The 16,077-nt window shown below is 37.1% G+C and overlaps 2 protein-coding genes across 10 annotated transcripts in view; one reads left to right on the top strand and one right to left on the bottom strand.

Moving 5' to 3' along the window:
* Nucleotides 1-9,818, top strand: part of CEP70 (centrosomal protein 70) — a 53,621-nt gene extending 43,803 nt beyond the window's left edge. For 6 of the 9 annotated variants that reach the window (XM_033133057.1, XM_033133053.1, XM_033133055.1 and 3 more), the window contains 6 exons: nt 1,192-1,362; nt 3,311-3,457; nt 3,632-3,800; nt 3,964-4,078; nt 5,115-5,194; nt 7,790-9,797. In XM_033133057.1, coding sequence (XP_032988948.1) covers nt 1,192-1,362; nt 3,311-3,457; nt 3,632-3,800; nt 3,964-4,078; nt 5,115-5,194; nt 7,790-7,851 — 744 coding nt within the window. In that variant the 3' untranslated portion in view covers nt 7,852-9,797. Of the gene's footprint in view, nt 1-1,191; nt 1,363-3,310; nt 3,458-3,631; nt 3,801-3,963; nt 4,079-5,114; nt 5,195-7,789 lie in introns of all 9 variants that reach the window. The other 3 variants (XM_033133059.1, XM_033133060.1, XM_033133061.1) reach the window with 2 other exon arrangements.
* Nucleotides 9,819-13,956: 4,138 nt separating this feature from the next.
* ESYT3 (extended synaptotagmin 3) overlaps nt 13,957-16,077 on the bottom strand; it is a 46,837-nt gene continuing 44,716 nt past the window's right edge. The window contains exons 21-23 of the mRNA XM_033132703.1: nt 15,295-15,400; nt 14,405-14,454; nt 13,957-14,076 (exon numbers count right to left, since the gene is read on the bottom strand). Coding sequence (XP_032988594.1) covers nt 14,040-14,076; nt 14,405-14,454; nt 15,295-15,400 — 193 coding nt within the window. The 3' untranslated portion in view covers nt 13,957-14,039. The remainder of the gene's footprint in view (nt 14,077-14,404; nt 14,455-15,294; nt 15,401-16,077) is intronic.

Below are 16,077 nucleotides of genomic sequence, written 5' to 3'. Positions count from 1 at the left end.
GGCCCCTTGAGTCTTGCGCTCCTAGCTGGCACACCATTTCTTCCTTTACTGTGGGCCTGTGCAAGGCCCAAGACCAGCCCAGATTCGAGGAGTAGGAAATAGACTCCACGTCTTGATGGGAGAACCTGCAGTGTCGCATGGCAAAGGTGAGAGGATATAAGGAAGAGGAATAATTGCAATAATTTGTGCAAACAATGTCCCGCAAAGTCTGGACACATATACCTCCATCCCCCTTTGTTCAGCACCTCTGTCATGGAATGGGATTGTCTGTGAACCTCTGAAGCTCAGCATCACTCCTTGATCTCTTTTAGGAGTTCTGCCCTCCTTACTTTTGGTACGAGGCAGGAGAGGAGGAGGACTATGTTCCTGATCTCATTAATAATCTAATTGTTTTTTTCTGTTAAAATAAACTCTATTATATTTAAAGAGTTTAAATCTAATAGAAGTGAAATATAAAAATGCACTAAAATACAAAATAACAAAACTTCTTGTAAATAAGCTTCAGAAGTCAAATTCTCAGGAGACGTGTATGGGGACAAAAGAAAAACAGCATAGTATTTTTTCTCTCACTAGTTCTTTCACCTTTAAAATATACTTGTCTTGGAGAATCCTGTCCAATGAAGCTCTAACATTTTCTTATGTTTCTCAGATAGGCTTGTCACTGTCTAATCAGTTTGATCACCTCTTAGCAAGATCTGCGTAATGTTTCAGGATTTCTCTTTAGAATGTGTCGGACTGTATTACTCATTGTCTTTACTTTGAACTTCAACTGAAGCTGTGAAACAAAAGGAAATGCCCCCTTTTGATATCCAAATTAGCTTAAATATGAGGATATAGAAACAGGGAAATGTGGGATTCTAGCTGAGGATATCTGGATGATTATTCTTCTTTATGTGGATTATAATGGGCCATTCATAACTACTTTCAAGTCTAAATCGTTTAAAAATACATTTTAGTTCTTCTGTTTCGTCTGTGATTCTCATTAGAACTTACATGTTTAATCATGTTGATGAAACTATTGTACTTCTAAAACATTACAAGTATCAGTCTGATTAAAGATCTTCCTAATGCCTAAAATTAACTCTGAAAATGATACTACATTGACATATAAAGCACTCCGTTAACATATATATCACTTTGATAGGACTACAACAAACATTTCAACTAAAAACACTGTCTTTTTTTTTAAAGGTGCTGAGTAGCATCAATTCAATTATTCACAATCCAAGAGCTCCAGTAATAATTTATAAACAGAGCAAAGGAGGAGTCCAACATTTTAATAAAGATCTTGTTCAAGATTGTGGATTTGAGCATCTTATTCCTATAATAGAAATGTGGGCAGATCAGCTGACTTCCCTAAAGGTAAGGGGTTGAATGTTCTTTATATGCTTTGAAAATCTGTGGAGTCTGTGGCCTTTTTAATAGAACTAGGCCTACTTTTTTATTGTTTAACCGTAAAGCTGAAAAGGTTTAACTTATCTAAAATTTGAATCTTGCTCCTTAACATATCTGTTTTAAGTACTACCTATTTGATGTTGTTATTACTATAAGCTTTGCCTCATGTAACGTTTTACCAAACAAGACATTTTTAGGTCATTGCCTTGTTGAAAATCTATAGTAGATCCACTTGGCACTTCTAAGTCCACTGTTCTGCCTTTATCTCCTTCTTTTTGGTAATCCCATACTGCACATTTTCCTGGTTCTCATTCCCCTTCAGACATAATGTCTTATTCTTCATTTCATTTTAATTGGAGATTTTTTTCTCTCTTCACATTTTAAATTATTTTCTTTCTCTCAAAACAGCTTATCTTCATGTCTGTCTATTCTGTAGAGCAGATTATTGGCAGCAGCCTATACTTCGCTTACGTGTCCTATCCATCCATGGAAGAAGAACATTTCTTCACATTGTGAACATTTCTTCAGAGTTATTGTGTGTTCTTTATTAAATTCAGGGTTTTTATTTTTTCTTTCAGTTTTTGTTGAGTAGTTCACTGAAAGGCGAATTGCTAAAGTCGGTAGTATTTAAATTCTGTTCCCTTTAAACTTTAGATTTTTAACAGCTAATATATATGTAGCACTACTTCTGTTCATGAAGATGGTTCAATAACCCTATTTGTTAATAGAAGCCTTCTTACATGAAGTATAAATGGTACCAGAGATATGTGTAAGAATGTGTAAGCTCCATGAGTTTTATCTTTTTTGTTCTCTGATATATCCCAGGGAACCTCCTGATACATACTGAGCGCTCAATATTTGTCAAAAGAATAAAGCAGAAGAACACATTCCAAGACAAAAAATGGAGATGATGATGCTGAATTTTAAAAAATCTTAATGAAAACATGTCTGTGACTGTTGAAAGAATATTCACATTCAGCCTAATTTCTCCTTCCCATTTTAAATAGGGCTCAGATAGAGCTATAAAATAAAAATAAAAACCCAACAAAACAAACATATTAGTTGATTGGTAGTGTTGAATTAATATACCTACCTATAGGCCTGAGTTGTACCAGTTTATATCTCAGAAAAGGGTGATAATTAGTGGTTACTTATGTAAATCATGGCATTTTCCCCAATCATTGCTTGTCAGGGGGTTCTTCCAGTAGAAGGGAAAGTGCTAACTTCACTTTTCTCCTTGTCGGGACAGATGGGCTAGAAAATGCCCCAGCCTTCCTAACACAAGGGAAAGACTAAAACAGAAAGTTGGCAAAGGAAAGAATCAAATAAATGGATAGTTATTGATTATATTGATTATGTTCAAGGCATTGTGGGAGGTGTCAGAAAAGGTGAACACAGGATACTGATTAATTGGAGAGACAAAGCATACTAAAAAATGTGAAATTTTTAAAGAGATGTGTGCACATCTCTGTAAATGTATTAAGGTATTGAATTTTACACTTAAAGAGGGTGCATTTTAGCCTATGTGAATTACATCTTAGTAAGTCTTTTATAAAAAAATCCAAGGCCAAAATATAAAGGACAAACTACTTTTTTATCCATCAATAATTCAAAATAATTACTTAAATAATATATGCTAATAATAACATATAATTACTTAAAGCATCCAGATAATCAATATATAATGTTTTATGTAAGTCCTATATTTACTTGGAGAAAACTAATTTTCAGACTTTTTCTTAATTGGTAATGGTATTTTTTTTAAAAGTACTGATGATGGTTAATATATTTATTAAACCCTAACATAAAACCTAGTGTTTTTCTAAGATATTGAAACATAATATTTTATTAGTGTTATCAATGAGTACTGTTATTTTTAAATCAGTAATACCATGTCATTTCTGTTGTTATAAAGGATTTGTATAAGTCCTTGAAAATACTATCTGCAGAACTGGTGCCTTGGCATAATACAAAGAAGCAGGATGAAAATGAAGGTATCAAAGTTGAAGATCTGCTGTTTATAGTAGATACCATGTTGGAAGAAGTTGAAAATAAGGAAAAGGTAATACTTAATACTTCTGTAATACATTTTAATGTAGTCTTACCTTAAAAACTGATAATGATATGAATATTGATATTCTATTAAACTCTGTTTCTCTTTTTAAAATTTTTATTAAAGATTTGGGATTATTTTAAGATGTGAACATCTTTCTTTTTCTCCCTCTTTTTTGGACAGGACAGCAATATGCCAAACTTTCAAACTTTGCAAGCTATTGTTGCTCACTTCCAAAAATTATTTGATGTGCCTTCTTTAAATGGAGTCTATCCTCGAATGAATGAAGTTTATACTAGGCTTGGAGAAATGAAAAATGCTGTGAGAAACCTCCAAGAACTCCTAGAGTTAGGTAATGAATGACCCTCTGTCATTTTTGGCCCCCATTTAAGAATTATTCCTAATAAATCAACAAGAAGTAGGGAAAAAAATTTTAAGTAAAAAATTGAGGATAACTGATGCATAAAGTGTTTGATTTAATGATTTCATTTTATCCTTTTATTTCTCTTTTGCAGATAGTTCATCCTCATTGTGTGTGGTGGTGAGCACAGTTGGAAAATTGTGTAGGCTGATCAATGAGGATGTGAACGAACAGGTTATGCGGGTGTTGGGACCTGAAGATCTCCAAAGGTATTTATTTTAGAAAGTTTGCAAAGTCTCATCCAGAATGCTTGGACTGCTGAAATTAAAGACCTTCAAAACTTCATGAGTTCTTTACCTTTCCTGTTTGGGATAGCATCTTTTAAATAACTTGACAATTTAAAATAATCTCACACTTTAGGGATGGAGAGAATGCCAAGTATTTTCAAGATAAAAAGAGACTGGAGGGCCTGTAGGTTTATATAGGATGGGTCAGGGCTCCAGCCTTATGGCTGTAAGCCTGTTCCCTGGGGAAATTATATATGGAGAAATTCAAAGTTGTTAGCAATTTCATGTGAGTTTAGAATATAAACATGTCCTATTTTTAGTATACTACCATAGACTATTTGAATAAACACTAACCAATATATTTATTAATTGATTAGAAGATAAAATATTGAGGATTTTTTTTTAAAAGCTACGCATCTCTAACATAGAACTCCCCCCAAATTTTATACTGCAACATATGAAAAGAGGAACACATACATATACATATACATATACATACATATACCACCTATTCCACGTGTTCGGCAAGTTTTCCAAGAAGAGTCCTTGCCTCATCTGACACTTGAGTTTTCTGATACTGGATGCTTTTAGAAGGAACACGTATCTCACTATCGGTCCTTTTTCCCTTCCCACAGTTTTACTGTCTACTGATACTTATTCCTAATGTTTAATAGAATACTGGATACAAAAGCCAATTATTTTTTAATATGTTTAAGAGTGTGGTCTCTTAAGAATCCTTGAGCTAAATGGAAAGTTTCCCATATTTGGAATGTTATATAAATTTAACCTTGGAACAGGTATTTACATTAATTATAAGAGCTTTTTGTTTTGTTATTTTTGGAAAAGTGATATTAGTTGAACAAAGAGCTCAAAAAGGAAGACTTGCAGTAAACTTTCATTAAATTTATACTTAAATTAGCAGGGCAGTTTCTTTCCATTTTAAAAATGTTCTATTTTCAATTAGATGCAAGAACCTTAAGTTGGAAATTAAGTGTAAACTGTGCTTTTTTTTTTAAAGCATTATCATCAAATTGGAAGAACATGAAGAATTTTTTCCAGCATTTCAGGCATTTACTAATGAGCTACTTGAAATCTTAGGTAAGATATCTGTTGGTGGTGGTTAAGTCTTAAGTCTTTCAAGTCTTAAGATGTCAGTGGGTTTGAGGGAAGAATGTTCCTGTGTCACTGGATTAGTGCTTTTACCTAGAGTGTTTGGAAACAACTGATAGTTCTGTAAACACACTCCTAACTTGCAGTTAGAGGCCGTTGGGATTAGTCTACAGGACAGAGAAACACATATCCTTTAAGCAGCTAGGGGCTGCTTTTGTTTGGGGACTTTAAGATGAGAAATGGCATGACTCTGTCATTGTGTAATGAGACATCTTGGTAGAATTTATGATCTTGGAAGGTGTTTTTTCCCTCCTCCTCCTCCTTTTTAAAAATAGTACTTACTTGCTGTGTTTTATAAATATACAAGTTAACTTTTTTACTCAGGTGATAGGAAGAAGTAAACATCTGTGCAAAGGAAGAGGTAAATTTATAAATCTGTAGAAAGGAAGAGATACATTTATACTCTTGGTCAGATTGAGGGCTTTGTTAGTAGTAATATCTCTTAAAGGGAAAAATTTAATTTGCTTAGGAGTCATAGGCAAAATAGGGACCCAAGTCTGTTATTTTAAGTGTGATTATATATGGCTGTTAAAGTCAATTTATGTTACTATTAAGAACACTTTTTAAAATGATTTATTCACTAATTTTTTCTGTATGGCTCATTTGAAAGATTTAAAAAAAAAAAGACAAGAATGGCTCCTTGACATAGGATATTAAATTAGAAGGAAATGAGGTTTAGTAGAAGATAAGAGAATGAGTAAATTAAAATTTGGTGAGAAAATGAATAAACGAAAGACGTATCTGACTGGCGTATATAGCCTAGTGAACATAAAGGAAGTTTTATGGCCAATTTTATATAGACGGTGGAAGCAAGGGAGACAGTGAGAGGGCATGCTTTAGGCATGCTCGTATGTTTGAAAAGATCACAGCAAGGGAAAAGGTAATTTGAAAGTTAAGATGAGACATGAAATTGTAGAAGTGTGTTGCCTCGTATCTTAAAGAGCCTTGTTTCATAGAATAATATGACTTGCTTTGGTGCAGCAATTAACTTAAACAATGAAGTTCTTGTCATTCATAAAACATTTTAATAGGTGTGCTGGTAACACTTATTTCAGAATCCTTCTGTGAAACTTCCTCTCAGATATTATCAGCATGGTTCATGTGGAATATTTGCTTTAAGAAGCCAAGTCTTCCTGCAGATGAACTCTGCATTTTGGTCAGTTGAAATTCTGGAGTTAAATATTATATTTAACATTGGGAAGGTGAAATCTATTTTGGCAACCATGACTATTTTTGTTATTATCAGATGTCATATTAAGCATGTAGAACTACAGAGTGGTGTACTGAAAACCAGATATGAAGAAGGACTTCCTTTTTCTTATACCGTATAAGCTGAGAAAATTCTTGTATCAGCCAAGATCCCTCTCTGTGAGGTTCATTTATAAGGTGGATTTCTCATTTAGTGAGGAAACAGGCGAGATTTCAGAATGGGGGTCGGGGAATAACTTGATCTTGTACTTTAGCATGATGTAAGGTGTGACCCAAATTCTCTGTTGTAGATTCGCTTATGTTTTTTCCTTTCCTAAATCTTGGTGCTTTGTAAGTGGATCCAGGCAAGTATTCTGACTGTGAGGAGCTTAAGCAGCATGGGTCAGGTGTTTAGGCTAAAGGAAGAAGAACCCAAATCCAGGTAAACATGGAGGGAGAAAGGTGAAATCCAAGGAAGCATGTTTTATGTAAAGGAAATGAGTTTATGAACAGTGGCCTAGCAGAATAATCTAGAAAAAGTGGTAAGAATCTAGAGAACCTGCCACTGGGGATTACCTACCTTTAGTAGGGCTGGAGTCCAGATGATGAGAGAAAGGACCTTGCTTCCTCAGTAGCCAGGAGCTTTCAGACAGTAAGTTCTAATTTAGGCTGATTGGGAGAAAATAGTCTTGGGAAGAAAAATCAGCTTCAGAAAGAACCTGGCAGAGAAAGACCTGAACTGGTTTATCCGGTAAGCTGGAGCAGGCTAAGCTGTGTGATACACTGCATCTGAGGTTTGCACTTTGGGAGGCGTTAACACCTTTTATTAGGTAGATAGACTTCATTCTAAAAGGTAGACCTAAGAGTGATCCTACTAATGAGAAATCTTTCCAGGAGAATTAAGAATTAAGGACTGTGTTCCATGCGAAGAAATCCCTAAATCCTCAGGAACCCAGGAGAGAGAGCCTCTACGTGAGATTTTACCATGTAGCCTCATCCATGTGATCATACAGATTTAAAGAGGCAATAACATAACACCATAAATATGGCCCGTAGGATCTTTTAGTACGAGCATACTGCCAATGAGATTTATATCAGCGTCAGTGGGTGCTTGTAGGTATGTGGTAGCTTTTACAAACAAGATGCCCTGTGAGACCTGTGTGTCTGAATTAGTGAGACTCTTATCACCACTATTGGAGAAAAATGTCATGTGCCTGAAAGCACCGGTAGTGTGGCCTTCGTGTTTGAGGTTTGCTTTTGCATAGAGATTCTCATTTCATCCGAGCCCATCACTAGATAAAGTTACTCTTTTATTCTTCTTTTTTTTTATTACAGAAATTGATGACTTGGATGCCATTGTACCTGCCGTAAAGAAATTAAAAGTACTTTCATACTGAACACAAATCATTTTTACTGTGTAAATTGCATTCTTAACATTCTAAGTATTTTGTAGGATTGATCTTACTTTGAGACAAGGGTTATAAAATGTATTTACTCTCAGAATTCATCCCCTTCCTACTGATGTGTCCTTTTCCATTCATATAATTTTTATGAACTTTGAGATTCTTATATAGAAAACAGTTGTTAAGTTAAAGTAGTGATTTAATTTTAGAGCCTTTAATCATTTCTTAAGCAATTCTTGAGTGCTTAAAATTTAAGATTATTTTAAAGTACAGTGTGTGAGTAGAAGAGAAACTCAGGGAAAGAGATTGTAAGTAATAGAAAGGTTGCATTTAAGTTCAGGGTTTAGTGATCTTTCTGGTTCTGGAAATAAGGAATGCCAGTGGCTCTCGAGTCCAGCCAGTAGGAAGCTATTGCTTTCCTGGCAAGGAAGTGACACATTCTATTAAGATATCCCTCATGGCACTTGGCCTGTCAAAGCAGGAGGAAGAAAAGGAAGAAAGAGGAAATGTTTTATTTTGTGTTAGGGTAGGAAATGAATTAGGAGGTAATATAGATGAGCTGATAGAAGTCTCTCATAAAAAGTGTCTTCTTTGGCAATCTTGATGTAATGTACTTTTTATAAGGGCATGAGATTGCAAATAAAAATTTTATGAAGAATTTCCGAACATACGTGTCCTCAGTGACTTATTTGTATTATTCACAAATAATGAGTCATATTCTCTCACAAGGCTGAGTCCTCATTGGGCAGCGGGTTCACCCTTGCTGCATCTTACATAAGAGTGCTTTTCTTGCTTCCTTCTACTTATTCTCTATTCTCAATATTCAGTTTGATTTTCTTAAAGGGCTAGTGTTCTGCCTCACATCTAGGAGTACAAGCCACTTTGCTGCTTCCCACCACCCTGCCACCCTAGCACCCTCCACTTTTGTATGTAGTAAGCCTAGGAAGACGTCTGTTGTTCTTGTTCTTTGTCATACAGACTTGTAAAGAATTTCCAGGAAGCAGCATGGTGGAATGGTGAGAGTAAATGTCAGTAGATAAGCATCCAGGTCCCGTCTAATGAGAAATCTTGGTAGAATTTATGATCTTGGAAGTTGCTAACAAGGTGTTGACCTTCTCAACACCCAGGGATTAGACATAAGATAATATCTTAAGGTTCTTTCTAGATTTAAAATTCTTTGTTTTGTTAGCCTCCAATTACATTTCCAAACACTAGCCCACAACTTGTGCAAGAACCTGTGTCTTTGAGGGTTGGATAAAAAAAATATTGGGATACTCAATAATGTAACACTCTTGAGTTGATTAGATTGCTCCAGGAAATTGCTGTGAGACAGTTTGGGAATCTAATAGTATTTGAAAGGAAGTAATTTAAAAATTATGTTAATCTAAATTTTGTCAGCTAGGGGTTAACTCTTAGTTTAAAACACCTTTTTCAGACTCTTCCTCAGAGGCCTGGGAGTTTTTTGGAGGGCCACTGAGAGGGAAGTGCCACTAGTGGGAAGAATAGTAGGCCCTCTCTATAAGATCTACTTTTATCCAATTTTAATTATTTAAAATATAAGTCCTGCAGATATTGTTTAGCTCTTGATTTTTCTTACAATTTTATTGATGTATAATTGATATATAATACGCTGTATATATTTAAAGTGTACAATTTGATAAGTTCTGACATACATATATGCCTGTGAAACCATCACCACAAATAATAAACATACCTGTCACTCCAAAAGTTTTCTCTTTGCCCTTGGGAGTCCTTCCCCACTCCCTCCCATCCCCAGGCAACTAATGACCGCTTTTTATCACTGCAGACAAGTTTGCATTTGATAGGAATTTACATAAATGGAATCATACAATGTGTTCTCTCTTTTGACTGTCCTCTTTCACTCGGCGTAATTATTTTGAGATTTTTGTATGTCGTTGCCTTTATTAACAGTTAATTCCTTTTTATTGCTGTACAGCATTCCATTGTATGAATATACTACAATTTGTTTATCCATTCACCTGTTGATGGAAATTTGGGTTATTTCCAGTTCTTGACTACTACTGCAAATAAAATTGCTATGAAATAACATTCATGTTCAGGCCTTTGTGTGGACATATTCCTGATAGCCAGTGTCTTGAAAACTGTCGTTTTCATATATTTTGTCTTTTGTTTTGGTTTGATTTGGGTTGGTAGAGGCAGATTGGTAAATTTGGTTTCTGTTTCTCTATCCTGGTTAAAAGTGGAAGTTTAGAAGAAAATATATAGGGCCTCTTACTTAGGTTGTCTTTTGTTGTTTTTTCTAATTTTATTATAGTCAGAGAACATGGCTTATTGGGTATTGAGTCTTTGGAATTTGTTGAGACTTTCTGTGATGAATTTTATACCTGTTCCACATATGCTTTTTTAAAAAAGTCTAATCTCTAACATATGTATTTGGGTTGTTTCTAGTTCTTGGCTATTGTGAATTGTTGCTATGAACATTCTTATCCATGCATCCTTGTACACTTTTGTGCAAGTTTTCTAGAATCTGTCCAAGAATTGCTGGGTCCTGGGGAAAATACTTCTGTGTGCAGGCACAGAGGCTATGCACTGTACAAATGGAGGCAGAAGCATTTCTATAGATAACTATGTGAGTGGAGCCTTGGGGTTGTACAGTATGGAGGCTTTGATAGGGAATGTGTATCTCCAACTTTAGGAGAAAACGCCAGACTATTATCCAAAGTGGTTGTACCAGTTTACGCTCCCACCGTCTGGATGCGAGTTCCTACTTTTCCACATCCTGACCAATTCTTGGTAAGTCAAATTTTAAAATTTCTTGCCCATGTAGCATATAGAGTTATTATTGTGCTTTTAATGTCGATTTCTCTGATTACTAGTGAAGATAAGCATCTTTTCCTTTGTTTATTGGCCATTTGTATTTCTTTTTTGAAGTGCTTTTATGTGTCTTTGGTTTATTTTTCTGTTGGACTGTCTGTCTTTTCCTATTGATTTATAAGATGTCTTTATATAGTCTGGACATGAGCCATTTGACAGCTATACGTGTTGCAAAATATATATGTACATATATATACACACACACACACATCATTTTCACCCTTTTATTTTCAATACTTGTATGTGTTTGATGTGAACCTTTTGTAAATAGCATATAACTATTTTTATTTTCATGGGTTTGACATTCTAGGTTTTAATACTGGGTTTATTGTGATTACAAATATATTTAGAGGTCTTTTGACTATCTTCTTTTGTATTTTCTATTATGTTTTTCTGCTTTTTTTTCCTTTTCATATTTTTTTGGTGGGTTGATTTTTCTGTTGTTACTCTACAGCTTATCTTAAAATTTTTAATATATGTTTTATGAGTCAATATCCAGTCAGGAGACAAAAACTCTTTGCACAGGTAGCCAAACAGGAAACATTTAAATCAAGAATTACTAACTAGTACAAGATAGTTAGTTAACTAGTAAAAGCGGATAAAAAGGACTCTGAGGGGTACAGAGAAGCAACTTCAGAAAGCAGATATTACCCCCAGGGGTAAAGGAGAGTGAACAAGAAAGAAACTTAGAAATTTAGAAGAGCACCTTCTCACTCAGCTGAGAATTCAACCTTTGAGGAGAGGTTTGGCTGCCATAGAAACAGGCAGCCCACTTGAGGCAAAGAAACTTGCCAAAGGGCTCTGGCTGGTGTTGAACCATGAAGGGCATGAGCTGGTGATAAACTGTGAGGGGAGCTTAAGTGACTGAGAACAGCCCCCATAGGGCAGTCGGCCACCCGCCACAGAAAACAGCACATCAGTGGGAGAAAAAAAACCCTTCTTTTTGCCCTGGCCTTGCAGTCTCACCAATGCCCTCGCTTCACAAGGCATAACGTCAAGTCGCCTGGCAAAGGACACGAGCCTGTGGTGTGTCCAGTATCAAAGCAGGGCAAAGAGGGGCTGTTTTGGAGCTGAGAGGCGATAAAACTAGTAAGTGACACCTTTATAACTTGTTTTTAAAATATAGAACTATCGTTAGTTTTCATAGAACTATCTTTAGTTTTCATAAGACGAGGACTTGAACACTTGAATTTTCCCCTGAATCAGTCTCATGTCCCTTCTTAGATGTTAGTACTAGCATTTTAGTGCCACTGTTTCTGAACCCAGTGTTTGCAAAAGGTTTTGGTTGCTTGCTTGTGTATATTTTTTAAACAATCAAGATTAGGTTTACCAACATATTTTATAGGCTTCTTTTCTCTCCACTGCTCCCCACGTCACTTCTGCCTTCATGTTACATTTTCCTTCTTGAAATACATCTGGCCATTTTTGTTTGATAGTCCCTTGCGCTTTATATTTTTAAAATTGTTTTTGTTTTATAATTATGGCCGGTGAGCTTCATTTTAGTGAGAATTACCTGCTGCCATGGCCCCACCTGTGCCCTAGATGGGCATGGCAATCCTGAGGGCCAGTGTTGTGGTTGCCTCTGACAGGGTTTCACGTGGTTCCAGGTTTTACACCAATTTTCACATTAGTTTCGAGGTTTGGGGATGTCTACACCAAGTCAGTTGTTTGTAACTTAATACCCTGTGTCTCCTGTAGGGGACATGTTTTCACCCATTGCTGACAACTAATTCCTTGTACTTACTGGCAGCCAAGGTGTTTTCTTAACGACACAAAATTCGTCAGGCTCTTTGTCCCTCACACGCAGTAGCCTTGCCTCCTGTCGGGTGATGCTAAAATCCTGGTTCCCTTCAACATCCCTTCAGCTTTAGATTTCCTCTTTGGACCATCCCCAGGAACCTTACCTGTGTTCCTTTTTAATCAACATGTTTAAGATAAATGGTGTTCATGGTTTAACTCGGGTTTCCATGTGTTTGGAAGAGGAAGGATAGATTTTTATTCATCTGCTTTGTCTGCCATCTTGATCAGTAGTTGTTTTAGGGTTGCTAAATTTCGTGATGTGAGATGTGGTGCTTTACTATTTTCAAGGCACTTGTCTGTTTAGTGAACATGTCAGTGCCATTGTGAGGTCGACAGGACAGGCATCAGTTGCACAGTATTGGCAGTAATGCTGTAGGGATGGGGCGCCGCCTAATGGAGGAGGAGGGGGCTCGAGGTCGGTAGGATTGGAGTAGGTAGGATACCTACCATCTGTGCACTATTCTGGAATAGAGCATCTGCACATACGTATAGTAGCAAAGAACTGGAGACCAGATTATGTTAGGTCTAAAAGACAAATTAAGGAGTGTGCCTTAATCTTATAGAAAACAAGAAACCATAGATAATTCATAAGTGAGTAACAGAGTAAAACTTTGTTTTAAGATCTTCTTCAGAAAATCTGCAGTGAAGGCAGAGGTCGGGACAGAAAACTGATGGCGGGGGGTGTTGCCAGACTGGATAAGACAGAAGAGGATGTGACCTTGATAGAAGCGCTAGGAACATCAGAGAGGACAAGAATATTTGGTTTTATAAAGTTTGAAATGCAAACGAGGCACTTGATTAAATATACAATTGACATAATTTGCTTTTTACATGTGATTTAGGTGAACCAGCTGTCTCAGAGATACAGAAAGCCCCCTTTCTCCTCTGGCTCTGTGCAGTCTCCAGCCTGGGTGTGGGACTCACCTTGCATTTTCCCGTGGAAATAATGCCACACGCTGGAGTCTGTCCCGGGCATCCCACACTGGAGTATTTAGGTGTATCACTGGAACATTGCTGCCATCAGATACAGGAACAAATCCCCAGACAGAGAGGGACCAGAGGTGGCAGCCAAAGGGCTTAGGTGGTGAGAGCTCTTAGCAGTCTCAGGGTGGGTCACCTTTTAGTCCCTGGTCAGTCACTGCCCAGGAGAAGTACCAGTAGATGCTCCAGGCAGACTTCCGTCACCCCCCGTGTCGGAGACAGGGCACTTCTGATACATACGTTCAGGTAAGTCCTAAGTCACGTGGTCTGTAATTATTTACCAAAAGTGAAACATCACCACTAAGGTTCTTATCATTTATTAGGCAGGAATACCCCATTTCTTTTGGGATCTGAACAATTAAATCCAACCAAGAGAGAGTAGTTCTTGCTTTTACATATGTTTACCTCTTCCTAATGCTCTTCAGTCATGCAGTTAAATATCACACAAGAACGTATGTATATATATTTTCAAATAACTTCTGATTTAAATTACAAAATATACATATGTACACACTTGACTACAAAGGTACTAATGTTGCTCATCATCAGCTTCTGGGCTGTCCGTCTGCAGTCAGCTCGTACCTGCAAGACAGTGGGTTTGGATGTATGTTAGTATTGAGAGTGTGTTGTGGCCGCATCAGGACAGTCTAGCCTGCCTGGGCCGGTGTGGCACCAGCGAAACCCGTCTCACTGTAAGTTGGCCAGCCAGGGTTACGGCTGGAGCTTCCAGAGACCTTTAGGTAAGTGAGATCTGCAGGTAGTGAAGTCTCAAGTTAAGGTGATAATCAGTCTCCCTCTTTAGTAACCGAAGGAGCTGAAATGTATTGAAAAGGGAAAAACTTTGGAGAGTGTGGGCAACTGAGACACTGTCTTAACTAGCAGATGAACTTGAGAAAATGAAAGGACTCACCATCGTGAGAAGCCCATAATCAGATCTTCTCTTGATAAGTCAATCAGTACCTAAACAATCACAAACAATCAGTTCCCGTCCCCAAAATTGCATTAAATGGAAATATTGGCATAAACGGAATTGATCGGAAAAAGGGCCTCCTCAGGTTTTGGAGTTTTGAGCAAGGGCTCTTTTGCTTTGGCTTTGCTTCTGGAACCTCTCCATAAGGACACGGACACTGACCTCAGTTCAGTGTCCTGGGAAAAGGTGAACTGCTCTTTGGAGTTATACCTCAGGAATGTATTTATGAATGTTACAGAAAGCGAGAACAACTTGCCTTTACTCATTAACTTATTCATAATTTTAAGCAATAGTTGCCCCAACTGTAAAAGGGGGATAATATCACCTACTTCACAGAAGTGAGTTTAAAAAAGATGAGTGTTAGGTGCTTGTGAAAAATGCAGTTTCAAAGTACTGTACAAACATCATTCTTTCGTCTGTCTTTGGCATCTCCCTGAGGATTATATTTCCTCTACTTCTATTTTAAGTGAAATCCCATCACCACAAAAGTACTGATGTATGAGATCCAAGCTTCACCGCACACAGTGCTGTATTTATCAAAACAGCATGTTCAAATACTTGGAGAATGACGAATTTGGATATTTTCAAGTTTGTTGAAATAGGGTTTATCACATTAATTTATATACCTATATTCTTTAGTTTCAAGAATGTTAAAAACAACAGCAACACACACGAAACACAAAGCTCCCATTGAGGCTATATCCTCCTTGAAGTCAGTTCTGCTAGTAGCCAGATAATTCCATCGGAATTTCAACAAGGTGTGTTCCACCAGTGAACTCCAGCTAGAGTACCAGGAGGGACCGAGTACCAAGAATCCTTCTTGTACTTACTTTTCCTAGCTCCTTCCTTCTGTGTGAGCCAAGTGGCCTACTGTTTTTCACTGCGACATCTAGTGATCTCTTCTTGACTTCTTCCATGGGAACAAAAAATTCAAATCTTTAAGAGAAAAAAGTCAGGAAATCACATTTACATATTTTCATCATTTTTGTTGAAAATCTAAAGTATCGCATCCGTTTTCCTACTTTTACAACAGAAGATGTAGACAGTTGAGAGGAGCATCTAGAACAGTATTGGCTCATAGCAGATACTCAGTGTGTCATATTATACATCATCGCTGTCCTGTGTTACTCACAAACCCTGCTGTTAGCCTCTCTGAGAAGTGCCTGGGGCCACTGTGCTTCGTGGTTTGCTTCCTTTCTCCGACTCTGCCTTGGCTGCCACTCTTTCAGTTGCCCCTTCTCACTCTGTACAGTGTCTGCTCAGAGGACCACCTCGACCCCTTTCTGAGTTGTTTTACTCTGACCAGCTAAGGACTAGGACGCTGAATAGTTAGGTTTGCTGGAGTTGCCTGGAAAATAGTGGCCTTTCCCCACTCAGGCCTGTGGGGAAAGTGTACAGGCTTTGTCATGTACTCGTAAGAGGCCTCTGGTCTTCTGCTAGGGTGTTTTCATCTTTTTATTTTATTTATTGAGGTATAAGTGACGTAACATTCGTTTCAGGTGTACAACATGATTCAATACTTGTACATATTGAAAATGATCACAGTAAGTCTAGTTAACATCCGTCACCATAGTTACTTTCTTCTTGTGCAAGATCCACTCTCCCAGCTACTT

The sequence above is a fragment of the Rhinolophus ferrumequinum genome, chromosome 17, assembly GCF_004115265.2.
Source record: "Rhinolophus ferrumequinum isolate MPI-CBG mRhiFer1 chromosome 17, mRhiFer1_v1.p, whole genome shotgun sequence".
NCBI classification, from domain to species: domain Eukaryota; kingdom Metazoa; phylum Chordata; class Mammalia; order Chiroptera; family Rhinolophidae; genus Rhinolophus; species Rhinolophus ferrumequinum.
This window is presented reverse-complemented; position numbering and strand designations above follow the sequence as displayed.